Source organism: Dysidea avara, chromosome 10 (assembly GCF_963678975.1).
Source record: "Dysidea avara chromosome 10, odDysAvar1.4, whole genome shotgun sequence".
Lineage (NCBI taxonomy): Eukaryota > Metazoa > Porifera > Demospongiae > Dictyoceratida > Dysideidae > Dysidea > Dysidea avara.
The window spans coordinates 13,113,594-13,141,484 of NC_089281.1; the positions used below are offsets into that span (position 1 = coordinate 13,113,594).

General features: G+C 38.1%; 4 protein-coding genes across 7 annotated transcripts; 2 read left to right on the forward strand and 2 right to left on the reverse strand.

Annotated features, from left to right (window-relative positions):
• Nucleotides 1-1,072: 1,072 nt before the first annotated feature.
• Nucleotides 1,073-6,968, reverse strand: LOC136267922 (BTB/POZ domain-containing protein 9-like). Its single transcript, XM_066063123.1, has 8 exons — nucleotides 6,582-6,968; nucleotides 6,036-6,531; nucleotides 5,693-5,848; nucleotides 2,515-2,698; nucleotides 2,342-2,454; nucleotides 2,047-2,236; nucleotides 1,416-1,523; nucleotides 1,073-1,287 (listed from the first exon to the last, which is right to left on the reverse strand). The coding sequence occupies exons 1-8, from the start codon at nucleotides 6,933-6,935 to the stop codon at nucleotides 1,131-1,133; spliced, it is 1,758 nt and encodes a 585-aa protein (XP_065919195.1). The 5' UTR covers nucleotides 6,936-6,968; the 3' UTR covers nucleotides 1,073-1,130.
• LOC136267920 (exportin-5-like) lies at nucleotides 6,944-20,191 on the forward strand. Of its 4 annotated transcripts, none has more exons than XM_066063122.1 (36): nucleotides 6,944-7,032; nucleotides 7,105-7,224; nucleotides 7,289-7,419; nucleotides 7,909-7,978; nucleotides 8,024-8,149; nucleotides 10,613-10,780; nucleotides 10,913-11,092; nucleotides 11,145-11,236; nucleotides 11,293-11,395; nucleotides 11,648-11,725; nucleotides 12,159-12,278; nucleotides 12,807-12,888; nucleotides 12,936-13,046; nucleotides 13,105-13,178; nucleotides 14,002-14,058; nucleotides 14,112-14,210; nucleotides 14,258-14,296; nucleotides 14,348-14,437; nucleotides 14,488-14,591; nucleotides 14,973-15,059; nucleotides 15,109-15,173; nucleotides 15,276-15,304; nucleotides 15,351-15,404; nucleotides 15,998-16,056; nucleotides 16,103-16,182; nucleotides 16,776-16,827; nucleotides 16,881-17,011; nucleotides 17,755-17,852; nucleotides 17,910-17,940; nucleotides 17,985-18,095; nucleotides 18,717-18,847; nucleotides 19,126-19,224; nucleotides 19,453-19,509; nucleotides 19,564-19,638; nucleotides 19,822-19,878; nucleotides 20,053-20,191. In XM_066063122.1, the coding sequence occupies exons 2-36, from the start codon at nucleotides 7,120-7,122 to the stop codon at nucleotides 20,149-20,151; spliced, it is 3,144 nt and encodes a 1,047-aa protein (XP_065919194.1). In that variant the 5' UTR covers nucleotides 6,944-7,032; nucleotides 7,105-7,119; the 3' UTR covers nucleotides 20,152-20,191. The 4 variants fall into 4 exon arrangements, with proteins under 4 accessions (XP_065919194.1, XP_065919192.1, XP_065919193.1 ...); XM_066063120.1 differs by having other exon boundaries at nucleotides 6,949-7,032; nucleotides 7,082-7,224; XM_066063121.1 differs by having other exon boundaries at nucleotides 6,949-7,032; nucleotides 7,100-7,224.
• LOC136267924 (uncharacterized) lies at nucleotides 20,171-23,536 on the reverse strand. Its single transcript, XM_066063125.1, has 4 exons — nucleotides 23,306-23,536; nucleotides 23,176-23,242; nucleotides 21,169-21,265; nucleotides 20,171-21,012 (listed from the first exon to the last, which is right to left on the reverse strand). Exons 1-4 carry the CDS (start codon nucleotides 23,428-23,430, stop codon nucleotides 20,813-20,815), a joined length of 489 nt encoding a protein of 162 aa, XP_065919197.1. The 5' UTR covers nucleotides 23,431-23,536; the 3' UTR covers nucleotides 20,171-20,812.
• Nucleotides 23,281-27,691, forward strand: LOC136267923 (V-type proton ATPase subunit D-like). The gene is made up of 10 exons (XM_066063124.1): nucleotides 23,281-23,552; nucleotides 23,640-23,757; nucleotides 23,803-23,882; nucleotides 23,942-24,009; nucleotides 24,058-24,102; nucleotides 24,367-24,470; nucleotides 24,524-24,590; nucleotides 27,325-27,403; nucleotides 27,448-27,536; nucleotides 27,587-27,691. Exons 1-10 carry the CDS (start codon nucleotides 23,512-23,514, stop codon nucleotides 27,646-27,648), a joined length of 753 nt encoding a protein of 250 aa, XP_065919196.1. The 5' UTR covers nucleotides 23,281-23,511; the 3' UTR covers nucleotides 27,649-27,691.
• The last annotated feature ends 200 nt before the right edge of the window (nucleotides 27,692-27,891 follow it).

The following is a 27,891-nucleotide window of genomic DNA, read 5'->3' on the forward strand; positions in this document are numbered from 1 at the left end:
CTGAAGATCCACAGGGCCACACAAAGTACTACTGTATACTAGAGATCATGAAAGTTTGGGCTTTTCTGGCCAAAATATCTAAAACCAGCCTCACAATACCTTCATGGTGTCTTGCAGTATTGGTTAGGTATAACCAAGCCCAAAAGTGCTTCAGTACACTTCCAATAGGTTGCTAGAAAAAAAAAAGACTGTCTGTGACATAGCTAGTGCTCTTGACTTACACTTACTGGTCAGCAATCCCAATGATTGATTCTATGCTCCCTATTTCACCCCATATTCATACTTAACTATAGCTGTATCTCATCTGTTGACCTAGCATCACCACTCCTATGGTTCCAAGTCTGTCATCAGCCTGTATAGCTACAGTGAATGTAATCTTCTAGACAATACAATGTTGCTGTAAGCACATGCATGCTAGACAGGAACTGATAAAATTTTGTAAATCTCGTTGATGGCAAAAAACTGGATGCCACACAAATAATGTATACACTAAGCATAGATATTGTACACATTCCCATCTCAGTATTCCTTGTTTAGAGCCCTAGTATACTCATTGGCACATATTTACCATCTCCATCAGAGGCTTTTCATTCACATTGTATAATCATTTTCCTGCAGTAATATTTGCCAAATAACTTATAGCTAATTATCTCTTTTCAACAACAACTTGATGCTCAATCATGCACAGTACAAGTGATATTTTGCAAATCACAAAGCCTGCTGATCCAATGAGGGTTGGTACCGACTGTAGCAAGTGGTAGTGAAAGAGTTTGGTTTTCAGCAGCCGACAACTTACACTGTGATTTCAAGATCAATTGTATACTCATGCCAATGTAACATAATGTAATACTGTACTCTAAAATAATACACAGGTAGTTAGTTGGAACAGCACAAATAATTGTGCAGTGTTTGCACTTATCACTATCATACCTCATCGCTAAGGGCCTCTCAGTGATGATAGAGTAAACAATATCTAGACTGTTTCCAGATAGGATTGTGACACCATAGGCCAGCCATCTTTTTAACTGCATGTCAGATGACCTGACAGTTACTAAGTAATTACATTACTGCATAGACTGGAGAGCTTTAATCATATAAATGGACATTATTTACAACATTTTAAAAACATGCTAAAATGGAGGGTGTCTGAGTGAGTCATGTGAAGAAATACTGCTGGCTGGACATTCAAAGTGGACACAGTGGAAAACTTCATTGGCTGAATTTGATGTACCAACTATTTTAATGAAAGTCACTGGACAAGGCTCAAACTCCAGGAGCTGCCAAGACCTGCACAAGAGGAGCAACAATAACAACATAGTAACTTAAAAAACAAGTCATCTTAGAACCTACTAAAAGGAAACCAAGATGGAAACAATGGGGACCGACAAAACAGCACACAGCTAACTGTTTCCTACCTGCAGTCTTGTTTAGTCCTGTCGGCTACTCTAGACCATGTTTTCTGGTCAGTTGATACATCAATGTAGAAACTGTATACTCTATCATCACAATCCCATAATAGTAGCCTAAAGGACAATGAACTGTATTACTCATATACAAACTTACACGCACGTTACACAGATGCATTATACACACAGGAGATGTGTACACATCAAAGTATTTGACTACCATGCTAGCATGGTCATGTCTACCCAGTGAACAAGCATGGGACACCTGTGTGTGCTACGCAATCCTCAAGGATGCATCTTGTCTCACAGGCAAAGGTGTGGGCACCTTCACCCACTGTACACATGAGAGATGAACAATTGGCATTTGGTCCCCCCGGTTAACGCCAGGTACCCATTGATGTTACAGCTAGGTGGGCTGCTTTCCCAGGTCGCAATTTAACATCTGGGTAGACTGGAACAATGTAAAGTTTTTTTCCTTGCTCAAAATAACAACAACAGCAACTGGGCTTAACCAGGTACCAACACCTGGAACCTTTCACTTACAAGAATCTGCAACCTTTTGATTACCAAGCCCGTGCTCTAGCCACTCAGCTATACACACTTCAACACATGTATTATACACACCTATGTGTGCACATACCTCATGGACCCAATGATGTAAGGCTGTGCCATTTGCACTATGATAGATCCACTTCCCAGCTGGTGACAGGTATAGCCAGAGTCCCAGTCATAATCTCTTGTGTTGCCATTCAGTAGAGCATTGCGTGACCGACTAACTCCTTCCAATACCGTTGCACTGGATGATATGCCAGCCACATTGTCTGTAGGGACTGAACCACAAAACATAGTTGTGAAGTAGTCAAAGAACACAAAATAATAAAACACATACACACAAACATACATAAAACAGAGACACTCATGTACACACAACACACTTATAATTCCACTTTCATTGATCTTGGGAGTCTTCATTGTATACATACAGACCAGGGAGACAAGATGAAAACTCTTGTTCATTGTATTGTTGGTGCCAATAACTCTGATGTATCTACAAAAAACAACAACAAAATCACCACATCACTTCAGAAAATAAAACGTCCACACGTACCTGATGCACCGAGCATCGAAAAACACCTCTTGCCAGGACCGGCAGAGATAAAGTGAATAATTAACGACAGTAGTCCAGTGGGTTGCATCCAGTGAGACTTCAATGAGATATGAGTATGATCGCTGGTCTCGGTCCCACAGTAATAATCGGACACAGTTAATAATGTATGGATTACCCAGCTTTACTACAAGATAGTAAAAACACACATATTAGCTACTGTAACTACAGTACAAGGTGGTACCAAGGATCTCTAACACAAGTCTATGCTAGCAATTACATTTCGAAATATGTTCGGATCACATATCAATGTGTTTGGCCTACACTGTTAAAAGTGGGGAGTAATTACTACTCTGGGGAGTAAAATATTTTACTCTGTAAGGGGAGATTGGATTACTAAGGCACTACGTAAAGAGTTCCCATTACCAGCTAGCTAATAGCTACTTCACTTGGTCAGTCATATCTCATGCTATTCTGGCTACCATTCACAGCGAGAAGATAAACTAACAGTCTAGAATGGAAATACATTTTATCATAGTCAGCAGCAGCTTCTTGGTGGCTACTCATGTTGTGCTTTCATACAGGTCTGACAACAGCCTGATAGATCTCAGAGTACCCAAAAGAACGAATTGCCATCCATGAATACTGAAATACGTTTTAAATTATTAAATACAAATTTCTATAATACCAGGAGCTTATGAGCTGCCGAAGGCAGTGAAGGAGCATGAAACTTACACTACCTGCCGGGTGCCATCGAAATCCAAATTCATTAGCGATTAGTTTCCATATAAGGAAAGTAAAATCTCATTAGTTGATGCCGTATACTAATTGTGTGCGACACTCGTAGCAATTTATTCAAAAATGTGACGTAATTTGGATTGTGGTGGAACCGAGTTTCATGCTCCTTTGCCGCCGAAGGCAGCTCATAAGCTCCTGATAATACATGCATTATTTGAATCAAGAATATTACAATAGAAATGGCTTCTTTAACAATGGAGTTGAGTGTAGTACGCTCTTACTAAGTTTTTGAGCTAAAGAGGTAGTCGTCCTTGAATAATTACTCGCCTGTTTCTTCAGGTGAAGCAGTTATCTCCTAGTCATGTGACATGCCGGGCAGACCTGTATGACTTCAGCGCAAGTCACCATTGCTAGTGGGTATTTAGGTGAATTATTGTAGTATGGCAGAGTAAGTTTTAAGATGTGAGAACAGGAGTACAATATTTGACGAACTTCAGTGTAGCCATAGCGATAGGCATTCCCACTAAGCCGGTGACAACTATCACGTAACTATATTAACTTATGAAGACTTCAAGAAGAGGAAACTGAAGCCAGCTACTACTAGCCAACCTTTTAATGTGTGAGAAGATACATCTGTAGTCACCTGAAGTTAGCAGACTGGTCAGCGCAAGCTACCTACTATAACAGTTAGCTGGTAAGCTGTATCAGTAAAATTTAAGTTTTCACTAGTATCTTTAAATAATAGGCTCACCAAGATGTGTAACATGCAGTTAGAAATATAATAACAAAGACAGAAAATTTTCTATACAGATAGGGACAGTGTGTCTTCATGTTTGTGGTGAAGTGTGGACTGTGATGAAAACCTTGATGAAATGCAAAGTTATGAAATGTGGGAACCCATTCAAGCTGTGTGTATGGATACTGGGGCTTAGACTGATAGTTCAGACGGTATGGAGTATTTGTTTATAGTCTGTATTTATTTCTTTTTCCTGTTTGTAGACTGATTATTTTCAGTTTAAGTCATCACGTGATGCGGATAGTGTACCATAAGCGCTCCGTGCTTTCATTCAAATTCCTGCTAGTCTAGTATTAAGACACCGCTGTATGTATGTGATAAGAGCTGGCTAGCGGTCACAATTAGTAAGGTTATTGTCTTGCATACAGTTAGTGTAGGTAGAGTATACACATAGGTAGTGATGCACAACACATTTTAAAATGTCTATCGATGTCCATATGAAGATGGGCATGTGTATGTGTCTTGCACGGAGTTGAATGGCTTGCCCACCCAGCTTGCCCACCCAGTACCCGGGCATGACAAAAAGTCACCACCTGCAATCTTTAGAACAGCCGTCAGCTCAACTACTCTCACAGCCTTTAGGACGGTTAAACACAACCACTAATGGCGCCACTATTTTTCCGCTCATTACAAATCTGCCTGAAATGAACCCTGTTAGCCAACCAGCAGAATTACCAGGCAGTGGTCCAATTGTCCTCTCAAGCGTTGGAAGTCAGAGTACCAATTCTTATTGCACAGTCTCTAGACATAATACAGCCAGTGTGTCAGAACAATTTACCGGACATCATAACACGGTTAGCCATGTGGGTTATGTTTGCCAACAATGTGAAGGCAGCCACCTTTCTCAGACAGCAACAAACCTCATAATCGCATCATGGAAAGACAAGTCCAACAAATCAAACAATTCCTCTTTCAGTAAATGGACTAACCGGTATGGTGAACAGAACAGAAGTCCCTTTTTAGGCCCCATAAGTGATGTAGCCAATTTCTTAGCTGAGCTCTATGAACAAGGCTTATTAAATACTTACCATTTCTTCAACCAATAAAAAAAGTTGATGCCTGCTCAAATTTCTGGGATAGATACTGACACTTTTAAGTCACATTCAGTGAGAAGTATTTCAGCTACTGCAGCAGCATCAGCTGGAATTACAACAAATCAAATAATGGACGCTGCTGATTAGAGATCTAAATCTGTTTTTGAGAGGTTTTATTACAAACCAGCTAACAGTAACCCTGTGGGACAAGCAGTGCTGTCCCCATCCTCAACAGATTTTCTACAAACATGACATTGATAAAATCGAGCATTCCAAAATACAATTAACTGAATGGCCAGCTGTTCTGGATTACATGAGGAATGTAAGGTGAACATATCAATGTCCCACCCTTCCCTACCTGTCAATATGTTCAACTGGTCTCTTGTTTAGGAAGCAAAGCCTCCCAGTTTGCATGTTGATATGTTCACCTCACATTCCTCATCTGAGCCTTTCAGGTAACTAACTAAAGTCACCTACATAGTTAATGGGATTAATCTTTGGAATGTAGTTCTCTAAGTATGAAAATAATTATTAGTGTCTATTATCATTCACCAATACAAGCTATGTATATAGTAAGAATGTGAACACATACTACGTGCACATAGCCACATACCTGTGATTCCTTCATCATTGGTGTCATTGATCATGTGTAAAGTGTAGCCATAGTCCATGTTGTAATTCTCATGGTCACCATTGAGTAATGTCTCCTTCATGGTACCTTCAATACACATTGTACCATGTTGGTGCGTGGCTACATTCTCCTCTGGTACTGCAGGGAAAGAAGTAAAACTAACATCATAGCATTCTGTGAGTAGTGTGTATGTGGCATGCCGTGCAGTGTGTGCATAGCGTGTATTTCTGAACATTTCATTTGTCAACACTATGTACAGTATCTATTCAGAATATCGAACAGTATTTTCTCTTGCTTCAAACTGAATAACAAAAACTAAACATACTTAGTAGCCCACGTTGCTGTAACTCTAAAGGATTCTTCTCAGACTGCCATTGTAGTGCATCTAGAATCTGGTCAGGCTGGTATACACCAGACGGTCTGATCACACTAAACAAGTCATTCCTGGTCACCAACTGTAGCCTCACTACTTTCAACAAATCCCTCGCATCTTCTATACTGACATCATGCTTTTCCATCCACCTTATAACTGCTTTAAAGATTTCAATTTCTGGTGCAAAGAAAGAATCTCTAGACAAGAGATCCACCAAAGCAGCTTGTGACAGTGATAAAAATCCTTCGGATGATGTCATTTCCAATGCGTGACTGTCAATATAGGTGTAACAGGCTGCACACAGATCTCTGAGTTGGTAGAAGTTTGCTGTGTTAAATATAACACATGCATTGCTGACTGACAAGGTTGCTTTTAGGTAAGAAGATATAGCCTGTTGCAGGGCATCGAAATTGTACCGGTTGCTTAGTCCCAGCAGATCTAATGTAACCTAGACCAAATGACGTCACAGGAACGCAATAACAGTAGCGTGTGACTCACCTGCTCGCTTTGGTCACTCAAGCAAATCCTTCCTGTGTAGATGTATTCTACTAATACTTTGAAGCCCTCTACGGGAGTGTCTTTCAATACTATTTCATTATTTGTTCTAGCTTCTAGCATGTTTCCATATAACAACACATTGAAATAGCGGCATCTTGCACTTAAAATTGCTCTGTGCAGATTGAACCGTTCACTCTCTACTACAAATGTCACGTCCGAGTTCTCTCCGGACTTTAGTACGTCCATAAGATCGCCAGAGAGGTGGTCATAATGTTCCACTTCTCCAATAGCGTCGAAGTTCACTCCAACAGTTGAGTCTCTGGATGAACGACAGAACTCCCTGGTGTCGCACATACTCAAACCCACAATCAAAAGTTATGCGAACTGTCTAATTCGCTGTAGGCGAGGCCAGGCCAGTCTAGACACGTAGCCACAGTAGACTTGGAGCCAGGTATAGATTACATGCACAATGTGGAATTATCTTGCCATTACACTGACAGTAATATGACGTAATATAGTGTAGTTTCAGTGGAGAGCAATGACCACATGCACAGTAGTACCAGATGTGGAAGTGTTGTCCAGGAACCTTTATGCTAGCCTTGACCCATCCCTTAATAACACTGACCGAGTGGCAGTATACCAGGTAAGCTTGGGTGTGTGACTGTGTATTTTATGTAATAAAATATGTTACGTGATACTTTCCCAAGTTCTGGACGGAACTGAAGGAGCATTATGCAGAGTTGCTGCAGTCAGGCTTGGCTCTGTTAGATACAGGTAGTAGTAGTGCTAATCCAATACTACAATTTGGTGGTCTACATCTGCTGGAGTATGCTGTATTGTGAGTCTGTTTGTCTGTCTGTTTGTCTATCTACATAGTGTGTTTGCTACCGAAATTTATGTCTTATATTGTATTATATGGAACAGATCTAGATTGCAATGTCATGTGCATTTAGATATGACAAAGAAAGACTTTCTTTTCTATCAAGTAGAGCTGTTGCAAATGTATACACTGTACCCTTTGTGGTGATAGTCTGTCTGCACTATGATGTTCTCAGACAATAGAGTATGCAGTACAATTTAATTTCTCTTTCTTGACTGTCTGCTTTGCTCTACCATATTTGCTGCTGCTTCTGTTGTTTAGCTTTTTTTCTTCTACTGTTTAATGACAATATTGTATGCTACCAGTATTGTACTTGCTGTGTATGCTTGTTAACATGTACACCTACACTTATTCTTGGTACACAAAACTGACCCGGATGCTGTTAGTTAGTCCCATGTTCACATTACACAATTCACTGTAATGTACACTCTTGGCTAACTACAATAGGAACCACTGGAAGCCACTGGGGAATGAGAGATTGCAGTTATGCTCTAGAATGATGTCACTCCTTCAAGAGGTGAGAAATGATGTGAGTACAAAATGCTATGAGTGCATCTTATAGGGACCCCTAGATGATGCTTCAGTGAGGTGTGCATTAGTTAGGACAGTGGTGGTGTTTATTAAGAAACAATGGCCAGCCGATTGGCCCACACTATTTGAAGAACTGAAGAATGCTATACAATATGGGGTAAGATTAATAAATATCAGATGTACTACCAGTTTTTTTTTCCAGTTTCACTGACGTCTAGTTTGCTAAAATTTGTTGTCAAGTTTATATGATCAACTTTACCAGTTAGGTACTGGAGGGTAAACACAGACGGTTATATTATATGATTTTTAGGATCTAAAAACTGTATCCCACATATTAGCACTCTTGTGTATTAGATGCATGGCTATTGTAGACTGATTTGTAGTAAGTACCTTTGTAGGATAGGCTAATTAGCACCTGCTGGTAAGCTCAGGAAAAGAAAATCAAATCATTTTAAAGTATAGTTACAGTGTATACAACTAATATAGTAGCTAGGTTACATAAAGAAAGTTGTTGAAGCTGTTCTGTAAATTGCATATTGTTATCTATTATGTATTCAGTTTAAGGACAAAGAATTGATAGAGCTGCTATCTCTAACTTCATGTACACTGTAAGTGTATTCCTTGAGAAGTCTCTCAAATGTTTTCTGTAGTCCTATCAGGTGCATTGAGAAGGGAATTAAATTTTCATTATTGATATAAAACAGTTTTGACTTCCCAACTTGTTTTGTCCTGCAGTTATCATACCAATATTGTAAACCAAATTGTATCATAGCATTATACGTGCTTCGTACAATGGAAGCAAGCAACTTTTATATTGTTTCAACTTTAAACACTGTAGAGATCAATGGATGGAACTTCTTGGTGTCGTTTGTATTAAACAGGGATTGCAACAGTGACGTCACTACAGGCATTGGATTTGGCATGTCGTGGTTACAAGTTCAGTGGTTGTCAGAATCAGCTTCAGTTCACAAAATATGACCTTCGTACAATTCTTCAATCATTGTGGACTAAATTAATGTTGAAATATTCTTATACCTTGTCGTGGTCCTAAGTAATAGCACCACAAAAATTATTGATGCCATGCCTGAGCAACCATAGTAGTTATGTACTTCAAAAAAGTAACTAGTTATTTATGACTTATCCGGTGTGGTCTCTCCATTATCCAGCCATCGATTATCCAATCTTCCCATTATCCAAACCAGGGCTCATAAGTGCTGCAAGGCTTTCGGCGCTTAGAAGCTCCTGTCCATACTGTGGAGTTGATTGTTTTATTAGAATTTTTTTTCTAAAGCGTGTTCGTGTGTTATAATTGAACAGGGCTTCACATGAAAATGATTGGGCTTCTATTATCCAAACTTTTCAATTATCTGAACACACTCGGGGTCCAATGAGTTTAGATAATGGAGGGACCTAGGGGGTGGGCTATACCGTATAACCGGAAAGTTTGGTGAGTGAACAATGTTTCGCCAAACTAAAATCCGCCAAATCATTTGTCCAATACAAATCCGTATTAGCTCAACAAATTCGCCAAACTTTGTTCTCGCCACAATCCTATCACGGCTAATTCACCAAAGTTTCCTCCTGCCAAACTTTCCGGCTATGCGGTACATAATGTTGTTTTTGTACAAGATGCTGCATTATACTTACCAAGGTAACAGCAACTATAACACATTGTGCTTGTTACAGTGAATCTCGATATCATTTTTCCACATCAATATCAGTAAAATATTGAATTTCTCAACATTATTGAAATATTGCCCACCCCTAGAGGGACCACTGTATACGTAACTGTTGCTTACTTTTGTAAAGTAACTAGTGGATATGTAGTTGCTCTCATGTGCTTGTTTGTTAATATTTGTATGATTATTATGCCTAACCAAGAGATTACTATTGTAACTACTGTAGTTACTATTGCAACTCTAAGGTACCAGTGCTTGCTAATAGCACTGCTATTAGCAATGAAGTTCACAATCTGACTGCATACTGTTGTAATTTGATAACTTCCGCCCAATGTAATAGTGAATGGAAACCATCAAAATAAATTCACATAGAACCTTAATGAGATATGAAAATCTGGGCCCGTAATGAGGATTGCCCATACAAGCAACCATTAATTGTTATGGGAATGACATCCGTTGCAAATCCCTATTTATTCTATGTTATCTGTGGTATTATCTATTAGGGCTGTACCGATACCACATTTTACAACCGATACCAATATCCGATATTTATTGTCTATTTCTGATACAGGTTTTCTAATAAACCAATATTAAATATTCAGCCGATACTTAATAATTGTAACTGATATGTATTATTGTGAGATATAGCATAATAAGATTACATAGTCATTGTGGCTGTGTTGAATTTACTAAAATTCCTAACCAAAGATTGTTCACACAAAGTGTTTTCATCCAAACTAGTCAGGTTTTGGTCAGTATAATGTCAGAACAGTATCATACAACAAAAATGTATTACAAAAAAAAGTAGTAATGGGTACACAATTCTTGCAAAATCCTAAAGTATTTTTCTTGATATTTGAATTTTTTTCTTCTTGAGTTGTGCATTTATCAGGACTGGCATTTATGCTCCGTGTTACTAAAATCGTTTCTTATTGTCACAGGAGCTGCAGTTACTATCTGTACTGCACATTTTGATGACGCTGTATCAAGATGTGAACGCCACTGATGTGCAGGATGAGAAACTATCCAAGTTCCGTAGGAAGGTTCTGAGCACTGCCATAAAGGACAACATCAATGAAGTGTGGTCTATTCTACATTACACATTAACAGTCAGTGATTCACCATGTGAGCTGGGCAGTATAAGTCAACTGCTCTGAGACAGCAAACAGTATTAACCTGTATCTGTTATATTGCCCAGCTCTTCTCAATTCATGTGTAACCTTATACTGTGAATTCTATAGTCATATAGTTCACCATTGCTGTTGGCTACTGCCATGGAGACCATTTCTTATTACTGGCTGCACGTATCGTTGTCATCAATTCTTCAAAGTAACATTCCTCAACTTGTCATGAAACACTTGTCAGTTGAAACACTACAAAATTATGCAGTAGAAGCACTGTCTGTATTGGCGTGTAGGAAGGTGGGGTGCTTAATTTTGGGGACTACTTATAAATAGGGTGTGCTTATTTCAGGATGATATCAACTCCTATTATAAAGAACGTTATCAGGTGCTACTGCTAATGATGTCTCCTGATTTGTTGGATGTAGTCAATTCTGTGATCAGGTGAGCTAATTGTAGTGTTGGATCATGTGATCAAAGTAGTGGATCATCTCATACAGCCATACAAAGCAGACAGTGGTCCAAGGAGAACTGTTTGTCTTTTTGAAACGTTGTTGTGAGCTGACTAGTTGGCTGGTGACTGAGCAGTTGGTAGCATTATGGGTATGTTGTATACATATACACTAGACCTGTTAATATGGACACTTGAGGACAACTACATAATCCGGACACTTAGTTAAGGCCCAAAGTAAAGTTGACCTGGAAAATCAGGACACCTTGATAATCAGGGCTCCATTGGTTGGTTCTGAGGTGTCTGTATTATCAAGAGTTCATAATATTTGTATGAACTCTTGGTATTATGCTGTGTTGTTAAATATGTTGGGTTTGATTGTGGGATTGTATTATTTGCTGCAGCAAGATGGGTTTCAACTACCTGACCAACTTGATAAGCTATTCCAATTGATGATCAGCATCCTATCCCATCCTTGTCAGGTGATAGTGTGTGTAACTGTATAGGAATTTACGTCACAATAGCTACAACATTTTATTTGTTGTGACATTTCCGCGATGCAGTAACATGGTAATACTGTAAAATCAATAAATAAGGCTGTACAGTGTATCTTCAATTATCCAGACTACTGTTATCCAAAAACTGACTAGCATTCTGTTACTGGTGTGTTTTCTCGTGGAGTAGTGTATGTTCTATTAGAGTAATCAAATGCTACATTTATCAATTATTTATACACTTACCAAATTCTAGTGTTAGGATAATTGAGCTGGCTCCACTCTAGTGTACTCCACTCTTCTCACATGGTGACATGAAATTTTATGAGAAACAAAAATTATATACGCGTGACATATGACAGTGTCATGGCATCCTTGTAGCTGTGTCAAACACTCTGTTATGTGCACCCCTTATATGCAGGTTGTGTCATACTCTGTGTTACCAGCATGGAAGGCACTGCTGAAGCACCCACTGGGCTGTCGTGTGATCACACAATATCATCATCACCTTGTCACTACACTGTGGACCACTCTACAAAAGGTACACACCCATGATTTGTTCTATTTTTTGAAGTGCACTAATTTTGCCAATACCGGATCTGAGTGATATGTTGATAGACTTGTGTAAACTTTAATTGCTTCAGTGCTCAGTAAAACAAGTCACAAATCAACGAAAGAGCATGTCTTTAATCATGCAACTTTTCACAAACAGAAGGCATGCTAGTACAAGTGTATTAAAGAAGTCTGTAGAATGTGGTTGTAAAAAATGTTGTAAAATGGCTATATAATGCCTAATTAAAATTCCAACGTACACAATACCTGACCAGTGTTATGAAATGGCATCAATGACCTGTGAGCACAATTATTTCTGCTCGCATATGGCCATGCTTTGAACCCTGCGTAATACCCAAATATGTTATCAAGGTGTCCTAATTTTAATTCTCCTTATGTGCATGTACTAAGAAATATATTAGAAGAACCTTGTCTGGATTGTGTAAGTTTCCTTGACCCACATAGCAGACTCCACTGTGTACTGTAACTATTTGTTTTATTTTAACTTCACTTTTAGGTAGAAGATAAAGATCACCTTGGTTACCAATATCGTGTATTGGAGTTTGACTCAGATGAATCATTTGATGACTTTTTTACTGGTACACTGTTGTCATGTGTTGCTAAGGGATCATGTGACACATTGTAGGCTACCGATCGATTCAGTTAGTAATACTCAAACTATTAACCAATCAGGGAGCTCTGATTATTGCTCAGCAATTAGAACAATGGCTGAGTGGCATAGTGACAAGCAGTCTTGGTCAGTTTGTGTTTTTCATATATGGTGTATTAAGTTTGTATCTTCTATGGATTATTAGGTGATGATATTTCATTGGTGCTGCCATGGGAATCATTCAATTTCTTCCTCTCTGTGTTGTTGAACAATACTTCAGTGAGTGTGTAGCTGTAGTAGTACATGTCAAGTTTTGATGTTGAAGATTTTACTACCTCTACAAACAGGCTTCGGTAGCCTTCTCACAATAGGATAGCAATTATGTGAAGTATATCACCCTAACAAGTGTGCTTGACAAAATTTGTAAGCTGCAATTATATCAACCCTTATGTTTAACACAATGAACAGAAAAAAGTGCTGACCCTAAACAAATGGCACGTGTAAAAGCACTGCCATGTTAGAGTAGATGGGAGCTACATCAACAATTCTTAAGATAGTGTAGTACATGTGACATGCATGAGTATGTCATGTGTCTGAATGTCACATGACAATGTGCCATATATGCAAGTGGTGTGATGATTAAGTCACCTCCTTTATTAATTCAGCAGTTTCTGTCTCCCCCTCTATTGGAAGGGTAATGTATAATACCGTCACCAAGAATTCACAATATTTGTGTATTGAGAAAATAATATTATGAATCCTTGCCATCAGGAACTTGAATGTTTATCATTAGACAAGAGACTTTCTCAGGAATATAGTCTACTTGGTGATGGTGACTGAATGCCTTAGCAACTTATAGCAAATTCCTTCTAACAATGATCTGCAAAGTTCCAGTTTCAATACCAGTGACTGCATGCTACAGTTACTTCCCTGATCAAGAAACTATTACTTCCCAATTGCTCTAGCCCACCTGTACAATTGAGGAATATATTTTCTATGGTACAATTGAAAAATAGACACTGTCTTCTCTGAATGGTACAAAAATTCTCCCAAGTTTTTACCTATTGACTATGAACTGTTGATACAGTATTATGTTGTTTAGGAAACAAGTAAGATTGCTTCTAATTTTCTGATGCACCTACTACAGCTTGACTGTCAGGTATTGAGATCACGTGATCCCAGTTATAGCTCATGTGATGACAATATTTATAGGGCCGCACACTACTACCCCTCTACCTCAAGTCAATCAGTATCCTGTATCCTGCAGCAACAGTTGCTAGTAGCAACCATCTCATAGCTGTTGTGGAGAAGGTAAAACAGTTATTTATAACTAGTAGTTTTTGAGTTGTGTTTTGTAGTGTTTTCAGTGTGCTGTGTTCACAGGAGTAGAAACAATGGTTAGTGGGTCACATGACATCATGTGATCCATGATGAATTATCACGTACAGTACCAGTTCAGTAAAGAGGTATTACACACCAGACACCAGGCTGCCTCTACACTACTGGCTGTGGTTAAGTCACATGGAAACCTGCTAGTGGTTAGTCTGTACATGAAGGTGGTGTGTAGCTGATGGTATTATTTTTAAAGGAGAAGTTTCCACAGCTTTATCAACATTATCAGTCGCTGGTTGACTCATTCTCAATTTTGTTAAGTGAACAGCCTTTACTACTGAATTGTCTGGTGACTATATGGTAAGTGTAGTGTTGTGAACTGAGGAAGTAGTCTACCCAGCTGTATTGATGGGGAGTGGGCCTTGTGTTTACTGGTACAGTAACCACTAAGGTGTAAACTGGGGAAACAAATACCAACTCTTACATACACTGTAAGTTCAAGTGGGACTTTCATTGCCAATACTTTCACCCATGAGACACGTTGCAGTCTTCTGCAGGGTACCATAGCTATTCCTGTTCCCCAGGAGGGTTTGTCTGCACTGATTCAGGTGGCCCAGTCAACTAACTGGGTAGGCGTGATTGTTTAATCAGAAACCGAGGGCTCTGCTCTGGTTTTGTGTGTCTGTGTACATTTACATATTGTGAGACTTGTGATGACTCCACATACCTCTCATCACCTAGCAACCATGTCAGTGATATCACACAACGTATGGAGCTCATCAGTAAACTAGTGGAGCCAAAGATTAGCCACTTGACAAGTCTGGAACAGTACGCAGACTGTGTAATTGTGGGTTTGATATACTACCAATTTATACAGAGAACTAGTATCAGTTGAAGCATTTGCTACACATCTGGGACTGACTACTGCTGATGGTGGACAAGGTAATGATGTTGATACAACATTTCCTATGCCCATTAGTTGACATTCATGTCCAGAGAACATATTACATAGTGAACGTGAACATATTTCCTCCTTTGTTACAGGTAATGGTAATGGGAAGCATCAAGCAGAGGTGGGTACTCACTGATTGTCATGGAGATGACTATCTAACCTTACAGTTACTCTGTTCCATCAACAGTTTGTGTTGTGTGATAAAGAATGGACTAGAACTGGTATGTAGCTACTGTAAGACTATAAGTGATAACAGCTTACAAATTCTACAAACCAAAGAAATTTGTCATAATTTTTTTTTTTTTTGAAATTTAGTTATTTTTCTTTCTGTAAATACCATCCCACTAGGATTTGGACCTGCAAGAAGGCTGTGAGAAGGCTATCACCAAACCATTTATTTTTTACACTTAAAAAATCAACTTTTAGTGGCCTGGTAAATTGCTAATTTATTCACCATACTACATAACATTCTGATTTTACTGTCAATATCTTAATGTCATCTCTTTTCCCAACAAATTTCAGCATTCTTCAAACAATGTACAGTGTTAATATTTCCTCTGCTTATAAGCTGCCACATTGGTAATACTTTTCTTATTGCTGTTCTCATAATATTGTGTGTGTAATATAACTGCAGAATTTAAACTTTTAACAGAGTTTGGTAGGAACAAATTTGGCTAGTTAAGTAGTATTTCTGGTTAGCAGTATTTTGCCAAATCTACTGCTAATGAATAATTTGTACTTCTTGCCATAATTTTGTTTTCGTCTTGCCAACTTTCTGGTGTATTAAAAGTAACTGTATTTTTTACCTTAATAGGACACGAATTGCTATATATTGGTCAGCAAGTCAGTACCAGTTGTCACAAGAATTATCAGGTATTGAGATTATATGGTGGGCATTATTTATAACATTGCCTAATAGTCTGTTACAGTCAGTTACACTAACACATCAACGCTTGTTGGTGTCCCCAAAGTGTACAATGATGTTTGATGAAGAGAAAGGTGATGATCTTGAATGCTAGCTGTATAGTAACTGCTCTAAGATGGGTGCCATTGGGAAACTCATTTGTGTTGCTTATAGAGAAGTATCTTAAATACAACCAGTGGAGCCTGTCTTGTTGGTTACTTGCATAGAAAAGCAATCTCTCTATAATACCCAACATACAAGTTCCCAAAGTGAAAAGGTTATGAAAGGTTTGCTAGTGACTGCTTTATTAAAGTGGTTTTATGTCCATAACTATGTAATTTTGGACAAGGGCTCAAATAATAGCTACAGTTCATTCTGGTACTTTAAACCATCTACGCCTTTATATCTGCTTTTTGCCCAACACGCTTTTTGCCTAACACTTACACTAAACTACTAAATCATTTGGCCAATTGAAACTAATCTGCAAGTAGCCGCATTATCACCGCACCTTACTGTAGGTACTTGCCTATATTGCAAGATCAAGGCACCTCCTGGATTTTTTCTGTATTCAGTGGTAGTATGATGTCATGTTTCTGACTCCCTGCCTCTAATCTTCTTGCAGGTCCCTAATAAAATAGTATTTGATAATTCATTGTTAATTCATTAAATACACAATATAATTATACAGGTGATGATACCAGTGGGTCTATCGATGTTGTTAATCGTCTCTACCAATTGTGGTCAGTGACATAAGACTGTACTACCGTATTCCATCTCTCCTTCTCATCTGTAGTGTGTCACTACTTCATCACATCTTCACTGTGTTCCATGATCAAGTGTTACCAGATAGCCACCTGGTCTGGTCCATCATTAGACTGTTGTTGGCCGAGCAGTCACTAAACACAAGAACCCGTTACACTATCAATATCCTATAACAGTGAAGTGTGACCTGCACAGGGAAACTCTGAATTAGAAAAAAGGGTTTTCACAATACGGACAAAGGTTTTGTTCACCAAGTAAAAAGCTTCTATATATACTTTGCAGCAAGAATGGATCAAAACATCTTGGTTCCCAAAATATCCATTATAGAGAGATCCATTGTATGGGATAGGGAGTACAGTGTAAACATTTTAATATTTAAAGCATTTGTTTGGGGTCTGTAGCAATGTTAGAAGGTATAAGTGATTGTCCAATTAGAGTGCTTTGTCATTCTTAGCTGGTGTGTGTTTTATTAGAGTAATTGAAATTTGTTAGATTTAGATCCACTCTTCAGACACTGATATTGCAGTGTAGCTGCATAGGGAAAATATGGAAACGGCTGTGTGGAGTAAATTATTGCTTTTGTCACAAGCTAGAACAATTGTGAAAGTTCATTGTGACATTTACATTGTTGCTATTGAGTTGAAAGACAAAATTAATGTCTGAAATTTTATTTCGTGAAGTGTTTCAAAAAAAGTTTGTGCACATGGGGTTTGCAGTACAAGAAGTACATACATTGTTATACCAGTAACATTGCTACCATTAAGGGAACTGCCCCTGTATAAATATTATCAAGCTTAATGATTGAAAACTCTAATGGAACAGTCACAAAATAATATCACAGGCTTTTTAACTTATTAATTTTGTACACAATACCGAATGTTTGTAATCCTTGACTCTGTTTCCATGGCATTTTCTGGCTCCTTTGATGATGCACTGGCCAGCTGGTCAAGATGAGGGTGTTCAGTGTGAAATTTTTGTATATACTCTTCAATGTATGTCTCAGGTACTTGTGACTGTTTGCTTTAATTTTAGTGTTATTCTTGTTTTTTTCATATTTCAGTTGTTAAATGAAGCCTGGAAGAAGCTATCTAGTCAGTATATAACTTGTTGTACATGATGTAATACTAGTTCACAGGTGGCTCTTCTGAGCTACACACTGACACAGAAAATCTGCGGACATTATCTGAAGAAATAGCTGAGGCAGAAATAGTCACAATTATCACACGAGAACATCTACACTTTGTGGGTGAGTGTTTGGGTAGTTGCACTGGAGGCAGAATAATTGTATAGTTGTAAATATTTGGTATGACCTATGTGACATCAAAAGTGGCAGCTGAAAATTTAAAATTACTGCAGTCATGGCATGCTAATCTCAAATAAATGGCAGGTATAACAGGTAGAATCTGTGGTGATATGACAAGATGAAGAATGGTAAGATGAATTGGAGTGAGCACGTTTATGCCTGAACCCATGTTATGTACTTATAAAATTTTGGAGAAATGTTGTTATGCTAACACTGGCCTTCCTTGGCTGCACAACACTACCTCTGCATGTCCACATTGGGTTCCAGTAATTTGTAAAATTTTGGTCTAGAAGTTGTCAATGTCAACTATTCTAGCACCCTCTCTGTTGTTACTTAATAGAGCAGTCAACTAGCAGTAATGAAGGTAAATTATAGTTAAGTACTAATTTATACTGATGCCACTACTAATAGTGTGTACTGTATTGAACTAGGTAATGAGAACACAGCTACACTGAACGTTTACAATAGTTGACTCAGCATATATATTCAGCTTTTGCCGTCATTGCAAGGAATTTGTGACACAACTATGTAACACCTGTTGCTATAGATGTTCGTTGTATACAGAGTCAATTTGTTTGGTTAAAAATTCTGCCAGTGGCAAGTGGCAAGGAGAGATGAAAGATGCTGACATACCACTAGAGGTAGATGGGAGCTCACTATTGTCAGAACTAGCCCAGAAGCTGATCACTAACAAGGTGTGATATAAGTATAGTAGTGCAATGTGAATTCTGTGTAATGTGGTCACTTACTGTTACAATAAAACCCCTTGAAAAGGACACCCTAAATTGTGGATCAACACTGTACATTTGTCAAATGATCATATTTGTATTAGTGTACTCAAATTAAAATCAGGACACCTTAATTAATAATCAGGGCACTTGAGTCAAAGATGACTTGCAATTGATGAAACAGGTTTTATTGTAGCAGTGAGTGAGGTCACACCGATATCCGTATGTGTGTATGTATGTCACAGGAGTACAAGTGGTTGTTGTTAACAACAGTATTCTCCTCTATGACATGGAATGACACATATGTCACTTACCCAACAACAAGAATAGCAACAGCAATTCTAGTAAGCCCAACAAGTACATGTACTGTGTATGGATTTGCGGGACAAAATAAATTCTTTTTTGGAGTTCCAACTAAATCTGTGTAGTTTTGTTGTGTTGAACTGAATCTTTCAAAAATATTTTGGACAACAGGTTCTTGAATTTGAAGCTTCAAAAATGTTGTCCCTTAAAATTCTACCCATAACGTTAAAATGGCAATTACCAGTGTTTTAATAAACCGCCTTCTCCAGGGCATTACAGGAGAGTGCACTGAAGACTACGTACAATTATTTGATTGTGCCTTGAAGGTGAGCAATGTCAATACTTTGTGTGTGCCATTTACTTCAATTGGTTTTGTATAGGCCTTGAAGATTCACCCACAGTCCCCACATATCGCCTTATTGTTATCTCTTGCACTGATGATGTATAAAGAACTGGTTTGTGATGTGTACAGAGTAGAACCTATTTATAATGGACACTTCAGTTTGACTAGAGGTTGGTCTCTTTTAAGGACCAGACCAGAAAGTTTTTGTATATTCAAACTTTTGGTCCAGAAAACACATTAATGAGGGGTTCTGCTATTGTCATAATACTCACTTATGATGTTGTTTACGTCACAGGCAAACTATGAGAGTACACAGGTCCTCCTACAACAATACAACAGCAGTGATGTGATGGTAGGGTGGAATATTGTGTATATATAGTGGGAAATTTGGCTGGAGCAAGGCCAGTTTGTGGCCAGCCCAGAATATGTTTGCTTTGAAGAAACACTGCTTTTTCACTACTTTTTTCTTCCTCTACAATTTCCCGCTATAGAATATCGGAGTGATTGTCACGTGTGTTTGTTGTAGAAACTGAACAAGGCTATCACAAATAACTACCCAGTGAAGAAACAACGTGAAATGTTAACTAGACTTGTATTAAACACCACTGCTTGTAACCATACATAACTGTATGAACCATCCAGTACAGTGGACAAGTACAAGGAAAGATTAGGAATTCTACATTCGATTATAATGAAAAGTAGTGAAACAAGGGAGGCAGATATACTATTATTGACACTTTACAGTGACCAGCACTCTGACAGCAACTTGACCTTCATCCTTCATAATTTATCCCTACTTCAGTCATCGGTATATACGAAGTAGGGATTAAATGCCCACTAGTATGTCAGCAGGTGTAAGCGACCTCTCTTGTTTCACTACTTTTACAGTATCATAGATTTACGTTTCCTCTTTGTCTCATTTCTTCCATGTATTTGTGGGTAACATGTCAATTGTTTTGTTATTTTAACCTTTCCTTTACACTCAGTCAAAATCTTGACATTATTGAGATGCAGAAAACATCTCAGAGTCATCCAGTGGTGACTTGATCCCCACAATAGGGTGCAGTGTTCAGTTATAAAAAAATACTCTTATCCCATAATGCTAGTAATACTAGAAGAAAGAATCATTCATTGAGTGATGAGTACATGTATTGAGTTGAATGCATTGAAGCAACCAGCCTAACGTTTAATGTGGCAAAGGTATAAACCCAATCATTTCACTCATCCAAACACCAGGGTGGTCCCTAGTAGACATCCTGCTAAAGACTGTTCACATCTTGTACACCTCAAGTTGATTTGTTGCCACTGAGGACTAACACACTGTGTAATAGTTCATCACAATTGGAACAACTGATAAATGGCTCATGTAACCATGTTGATGAGTAGCATGTCTTCATTTCACCTGCAGCCATTACTTCTTGTACTATCTTTCTCCGTACCGATAATTCTTCACTGTAGCTCCTCTGGATTGTACAGCAGTGTGCATCTGTGTGAAACACCAAGATGAACACTATGTACATCCTAAACACCAGGGGGTACCACAACATACGTACACACGTGTACACCACCAGAGTCATGTCGACCCAGTAAAATTGGGGCACTTGTGTATCTTGAGATAGCAAAGGGACACATACACACTTACATATGGTCATTGGTGTGATGATGTCATCATTACACATCAGTTCACTAGTTGCTTTAATGTTTACACACAACTTGTTCAACATCTCCACCACACCACACTACATCATAGAGAGAAGAATAATTGCTAGGCTTGTACCAATTATGCCAGAAAATTCTGGGCATATCTCAGCATAACAAAAGCAACTTGCCAGCATAACTGGATGATTTTCCAAAATGTGCATGTCATGCAAGAAAATTTTCTAAAATGTGCACACATTTACATTTAGATATTATTGTTACTGTTTCTTGGCTGATTATTCAGTCTAATAGAGCAGTCACTCTAATATAGCAGTCAGAATATGCTGAATTGTGCAAATGTTCTATGACCCACTTGGAGATAGTTTTCTTTTAAACAGAGACCCATTTATATCGAGATGCAGCTGATACCATCTGTCCTGCTGGATACGTAATCACAGCAACACACAACAGAACCAAATATGGTGGGGATGTAATTATTCTTGTTGAGGACTATATTGTTTTGATGAGATCGATACTCAGTTTTTCTGTTGCTAAGGCTGCTGAAGATTTCCGAATCCTTGTGATTTTAGAACTTTAGATCGTAGCTAGCAGGTCACAGTTGGAATCGACTTCCTGCAGATTTATTATAGAGGGACGGGTGGAGAACTATACCTAAAGATGCACAGAGACTTTTAATGATAATGTATGTATGCCCACAACAAAATGCTGTTATATACCCTAATAAAACGGTCAGGATCATCTTGGTGATGACATAGTTATGAGCACTGCTCAAAAGCATAATAGGTTAGTTTCAAATCGTAAATGGCTCAAGCCTTGTATACTACTAGTTAGTCTATAGGTCTCACCTTTGTGGGATTAATGTAGTGTACTAGACTAGCTGGGATAGATGCAAAATACCATGTCATCCAGTACTGTTTTGTATAAAGGCCCAACACTATTATTTTATCTTGTGATTTAATTGTGGGTAACACTATCAACCTAGATTCTAAGGATCAAAGGGCCAGATGACTGCACCAAGATACTCTAATACAACAGTCAACTGATCACATTACTTGGTAAAATAGCTAAGTGGTCACATGCAATTCTCTATTTTCAAGAATCTCAAAGATCTAATACAATTTCCTTCTTGTAGTAACTCGTTTTGAGCCATTAGCTATGTTGATTGAATAAAATTTGTTTTATTGCTTCTTTCCAGTAGACTATTAGCATGGCATTTACACCCGTAATTTTTTAAAACCAAAATGGCTTACAGATTTAATCTCAAGTGATCTTTTACTTCAGAATTTTTCTGTGCCATGGAAGCTAAAAATAATTAAGCATAAACTGAACTAATTGCTACCATAAAAACAAAATTATTAGAATGAAGGTGAAAGAGACTTTGTATATAAAAGCCATCAGATGCAATTTCAGAGCATCTGCTGGAAGTATCCCCTCCTAGTTTTGTATGCTTTGCATACACAGTGTGCATCACATGATCTCTCGACTACAAATAGTGGACTCTCATCATGTCAAGCATACTCATCTGCTAATTCTGGGATGACTTGAGAAAATGAAATAAGTTTTAAACTTCGCAGCAGATTGAGCTCAAGTGATTGTTCAGATAATAGTAAAAAGACTGAATGAGAGAAATTATACAATGCTTAAGGTGTCAGCTGTAAATCACAAACTTTATTCTTCTATCCAATCATGTAAATAGATACAGTTGTAGCATGGACCAGCTGCTTTTTCCTTTGAAGCTGACACACAGGCACTCAGTCAAGGCCACTAAATTTGGACTGAGTCAATGGTCAAGGATGAATAATTGACCAAACCTTTGTCACTAAACCTCATGTCACACACAAAAGTAAGTCAAGGTGGCCAGTCAAGACTTTGACCACTGTCACGGTTGGAAAACGACAGTGCATACCTACATGTATTACAACCCCTTGTTCCAAAGTTAACAGACTGGCCCAGCAATACAAGGTAGATGCAACAGTGTTGGCATACTTACCAGTTCTAGCTCCACTAGTAGCAGTTTACCAACCGCTTCTTTTCTGTCAATGGAGAATTTAGCTTGGCTGTAGGAAAAAAAACAGCAGGCGCTTAATTGACTAATGAAAACCCATAATTATGGAGCTTACGATATTGTTTGCAGTTCATTCAGTCCTCGAACACTAATTCTTTTCCACTGCTGCACGGAATTGTGAAACTTCACGCAACATCTCGAGAGTTGACCTTCCGTCGACGTAATCATTGTCATGCGCATATAGTGGGAGGCGCTTATATTTATACAGTCGTCGTACTTTTGTAGTTAATTTTCCACTGTTCGAAAAGTTACTGGTACAATATGTCTGGAAAAGAGAGAATCATAGTGTTCCCTTCTCGAATGTAAGTACTCCTAAATGTCAAGACAATTACAATATGATGGGCATTATTTGGAATCATAGTGTGTTGCATTATTCTTACACCCTTTAGGGCTTTGACTCAAATGAAAATGAGACTGAAAGGTGCAGAGAAAGGGCACAGCTTGTTGAAAAAGAAATCTGATGCTTTAACGTTGAGGTTCAGACAGATTCTGGCCAAAATCATAGAGGTAATGATACAGAATAGCAAACTATATTTACTGAGCCCCTGCTAGACTAAGCAATTGATGGGAGATGCTATGAAACAAGCTGGAATCTCTTTGGCTGAGGCAAAGTTTGCAGCAGGAGATTTTTCGTCAGTCTAACTATGCTTACTCTAGTTACATTGTGTTTTGCTATGCCTTTTCCTTTTAGACACACTATTGTGCATAATGTGGACAAGGCTCAGAGCAAAGTGAGGAATAAGAGAGACAATGTAGCAGGTAAGATGCTATTAAACTAGCACAACAGTGAACATGCATTACTTGCAGGAGTAACACTGCCTTTGTTTGAGCATTATGCTGATGGAGCAGATAGTAAGTGACTGTGAGTGTAGAGTGTGTGTGTACACCCATACATGTCAAGGTTTGCACTGGTCAAGCTAATATATAAAATAACGTGTCAAAATAACTATTTTGACATGTTTTACATGGGGGGGGGGGGGGGGGGGGAAGAAGGGAGTGATGATTTTCAAGAGTCATAACATGACGGGATTGATTGACAATTTTTCCTCCAAAGTTTCTTCTATGTGGTGTACTGGACTTTTGACATGTCATCTTATTGAAATTCTATTTTTACAGCATATGAGTTAACAGGCTTATCTAGAGGTGGCCAGCAAGTACAGAAGTGCAAGGAAATATTTGGAAAAGCTATTAAACTGTTGGTAGACCTTGCTTCCTTGCAGGTATATTGTAAAGAGGTTTGTCATTTTTAACACATGTGTGTGACACAATACAGACATCATTTGTTACACTGGATGAGGTCATCAAGATTACTAATAGAAGAGTGAATGCCATTGAGCACGGTGAGACTAATATTTAGTGTATCCATAATAGTATAGTGGTGTAGCTAGCCCCCAAGATTTGCCAAATTGTGTATTTTTTCAAAAAAGCATGAAACTTTCCACGTAAATAGTACTCCTCGTGACGTGCATTTTTTGATAGAATGCCATCGCTGATATGACCTTTGTGGCCACTTTTGCACAGAAATTTGACCATTTCTGTCTTTGTCTCCTTGAGGAAATAATTGACATGGTAAAGGTTTTGTTGAACAAAACAACTTGGTTTTTATTTGAAGTTGATAGATAATTCCATTTTGAAGTTATGATCACTTTTATTAGCTGCAAAATTCTTTGAGTTTACCTGCCCTTGGGATATAAATTACCCATGGGGTGATAAATTATCTCAATATTAAGTAAATTATCTCAAAATATAAATGAACATAACTTTAAACTATTAAAAACTAAGTTGTTTCGTTCAACAAGATCTTTATTTTGGTACCAAGTATTTAATGCCTCAGGGAGATAAAGACAGAAATGATCGAATTTCTGTGCTATAAAGGTCACCATACATCATATCTGTGATGGCACTATATCAAAAAATTTGTCATGAGTACCACTAATGTGGAAAGTTTCATGCTTTTATGAAAAAGTTCACAATTTTTGCATTGTGCCGTTATACTATATAGAAATAGAACTAGGGTTCTGCCCACACTGGTTGATAGTGACCGATGTGGCCACCATCATATGAAAATGACCAGTACAGTGGCAGTACTGATGATATTTTTGACCAGCACATTGTTATAGACTTGTCGATGTATTTGTGTTTGCAGAATTTGCACTTTAAATATATTTCAAATATGTCTTCAGTCTGTGTTGATCCACCACTCTGTTATGCCTGGATAGAGACCATGCTCAAAGTTGTTTTGATTATACAGTGCTTTCTCAATTATCTCTGACCAAGACGTGTTCAGATAATCAAAAAGTTTGGATAATCGAAGCCCATTCATTTACATACAGAGCTCTGTTCAGTTACTCTAATAGAATGCACACCTTAGACAAAGAACAGTCATTTCTATTGTTCAGATAATTGAGGGGGCACTGTATGATTTGTGTTTCAGTTGTCCCAGTATAGGGAAGTGTGTATACTATCTGTACTCTGAAGGCAACCCAATTGCTGGTTGTATGGGATGGTTCTATAGGGGGTATTCTAAATCAAGACTGATCATCCTGAATAAGCATCTCAATATTGCAGATATTATTAACCCTTTTATTTCCATATGTACCTGATACCTTCAGACAAGTGTAATACCTCAATAATGGCTAAGGCTACAGGCTTGCTTTTTTCACAGTTTGACGTTGTACTTCGTCCCGAGATGTGCCTTTTGGCATACTGCAGCACGTAAAATGCATGCATCATAGACTTACCTTTGTCCTCCTTTGTGTCCCATTTCTTTTTGCTAACAGCTCAAGGTGTTGATTCGTGGTAGCGAGGTGCATGGCTTTCCTATATGTTTGTATTAAACAGGAATTGTCTGTATTTTCCGTGGTGACTGGATTGATTGCAGAGGCGCTGTTCTTCGTATGTAACACTATGTAACGGTTGAACATAGCTGCAAGCGAAGCGTAATGGCTACTTCACTTTCAAGTCAGTAATTGATAGTTGGGGCGTGCATTCAGATGTCTGGTGCTATCGTTTCTTTTGATGCGGTATGTGTGGGTTCACCAGTCATAGCAATGTTACAAAAAAGTAAACAAACAAGTATAAGGAAAAATTAGGGATTTTTCCCCTTATACTTGTACAGTAGAACCTCGATTATCCGAATCTCGATTATCCGAACCCTCGATTATCCGAACAGTATAAGTGACTGCTCTATTAGAGTATTTCGTCATAAAGTGAACGTTTTATTAGAGTAGTGTATGTTCTATTAGAGTAGTTGAACAGAACTCCCTATAAAAATGAATGGGCTTCATTTATCCGAACAAATTCACTTATCTGAACACTTTTATGATTGAACTGGCACACAGGTGTTCGGATAATGGAGGTCCTACTGTACTTATTATTGTAGTGTATTAAACAGCTTTCATATAATAACTCATTGTAGAACAGCAGAAGGGTAGCACTTGGCTTGTACACCTGTGCTATGTATCATTGTACTCAAAATTTAACAGCCAATGTCTAAATATTGGCATTTGGAATTCAATGGGTTATTATCACAGCAATGTTGTGTTGAGAGTTTAGGCTCCAAAGCTTAAACAGTGAAGTTGTTGTGCTTTGCACAATATGTTTCCATAAATTTAGTCAAAGTGTAAATTTATTTAAAGGTTTTTGCTGCAATGAGATAACCCTCCTTTCCAAAGGTTACCATTCATCATATATGGTCCAGCGTTGGGTTATTGCTAATGATATAGTGTGTGTGTATTCATTTAATTTTTGACATGTTTTTAAGCAAAGTGATTAAAGTTTACTACCTCTTTGATAGAGATATAAAAGTGTGGTCCAAGGCTTTCTCTGTATCACTTTTGCTAATGCACTAAACTTGGTACAAAACCTTTGCAAATTTACACTATGGGAATTTAGTGTGAAGGTAATGCTGACCTGTTCTTTGTTGCTGCCTGTATAAAAATCTATCCCTTTAAACTAGCCATCTCAAATTACCTGTGTGACATGGCCACCTTGAAGGGGTCAGATCTTACCGAATTGTTTTAGTCTCTTGGAGAACTTTTACTGTGCTAACATTTAAACGTTTAATTTTTACAGTAATCATCCCTCGTATCCAACGAACGATTGACTACATCGTCACTGAACTTGATGAGCGAGAAAGAGAGGAATTTTTTAGGTAATGTTTGTAAGTCAAGTAATAGTCAATCATACTACTAACAGACTGAAGAAGATTCAAGAGAAGAAAGAGATACAAAGGGAGAGAGATGCTAAAGCAAAAGCAGCTTGGGGTATCAGTCAAGGAGATGCTGGTATGTGACATTGGTAACATGTCCGCGACTGTGATATTTCAATTTGTTAGATGAAACTGACTGCAAAGAAATATTTGACACTAGCCAAGATGAAGATTTATTATTTCACTGAATTATGTAAAATTTTAATGATAAGAAATAGTGTGCCATATAAATCTTGACAATTGAAGGGGTTAAGAATATTGGGAGTAAAATTTTGATGAAATGCTTCAATATTAGCTTTTAGCAGGGAAAATTTTGTCCAACTGCAAGCAAATTGTCATTGTGCTATGCAGTATCTTGATAGTATCAAGACACACGGTAGTGTGTCGTGCGGTCCAAGAAGCCGGCGCGCAACACCCGTGAGTATATTGAC

What these genes read in the sequence shown, in the direction of transcription:
- LOC136267922 (XM_066063123.1), bottom strand. Translation starts at nt 6,935, where the DNA reads ATGTGCGACACCAGGGAGTTCTGTCGTTCATCCAGAGACTCAACTGTT. An exon ending in CAATGAAAGTGGAATTATAA is followed by an intron (nt 2,237 to 2,341) that starts GTGTGTTGTGTG and finishes TTTGTGGTTCAG; the next exon opens with TCCCTACAGACAATGTGGCT. An exon ending in AGGACTAAACAAGACTGCAG is followed by an intron (nt 1,288 to 1,415) that starts GTAGGAAACAGT and finishes CCTCTTGTGCAG; the next exon opens with GTCTTGGCAGCTCCTGGAGT.
- LOC136267920 (XM_066063122.1), top strand. Translation starts at nt 7,120, where the DNA reads ATGACCACATGCACAGTAGTACCAGATGTGGAAGTGTTGTCCAGGAAC. An exon ending in CATAGTGACAAGCAGTCTTG is followed by an intron (nt 13,047 to 13,104) that starts GTCAGTTTGTGT and finishes ATGGATTATTAG; the next exon opens with GTGATGATATTTCATTGGTG. An exon ending in AAGAACCCGTTACACTATCA is followed by an intron (nt 17,012 to 17,754) that starts ATATCCTATAAC and finishes CTCTGTTTCCAT; the next exon opens with GGCATTTTCTGGCTCCTTTG.
- LOC136267924 (XM_066063125.1), bottom strand. Translation starts at nt 23,430, where the DNA reads ATGCGCATGACAATGATTACGTCGACGGAAGGTCAACTCTCGAGATGT. An exon ending in AATGAACTGCAAACAATATC is followed by an intron (nt 23,243 to 23,305) that starts GTAAGCTCCATA and finishes TTTTTCCTACAG; the next exon opens with CCAAGCTAAATTCTCCATTG. An exon ending in CATCACACCAATGACCATAT is followed by an intron (nt 21,013 to 21,168) that starts GTAAGTGTGTAT and finishes TGTTTCACACAG; the next exon opens with ATGCACACTGCTGTACAATC.
- LOC136267923 (XM_066063124.1), top strand. Translation starts at nt 23,512, where the DNA reads ATGTCTGGAAAAGAGAGAATCATAGTGTTCCCTTCTCGAAT. An exon ending in TTCTGGCCAAAATCATAGAG is followed by an intron (nt 23,758 to 23,802) that starts GTAATGATACAG and finishes AGCCCCTGCTAG; the next exon opens with ACTAAGCAATTGATGGGAGA. An exon ending in TAGACCTTGCTTCCTTGCAG is followed by an intron (nt 24,471 to 24,523) that starts GTATATTGTAAA and finishes GACACAATACAG; the next exon opens with ACATCATTTGTTACACTGGA.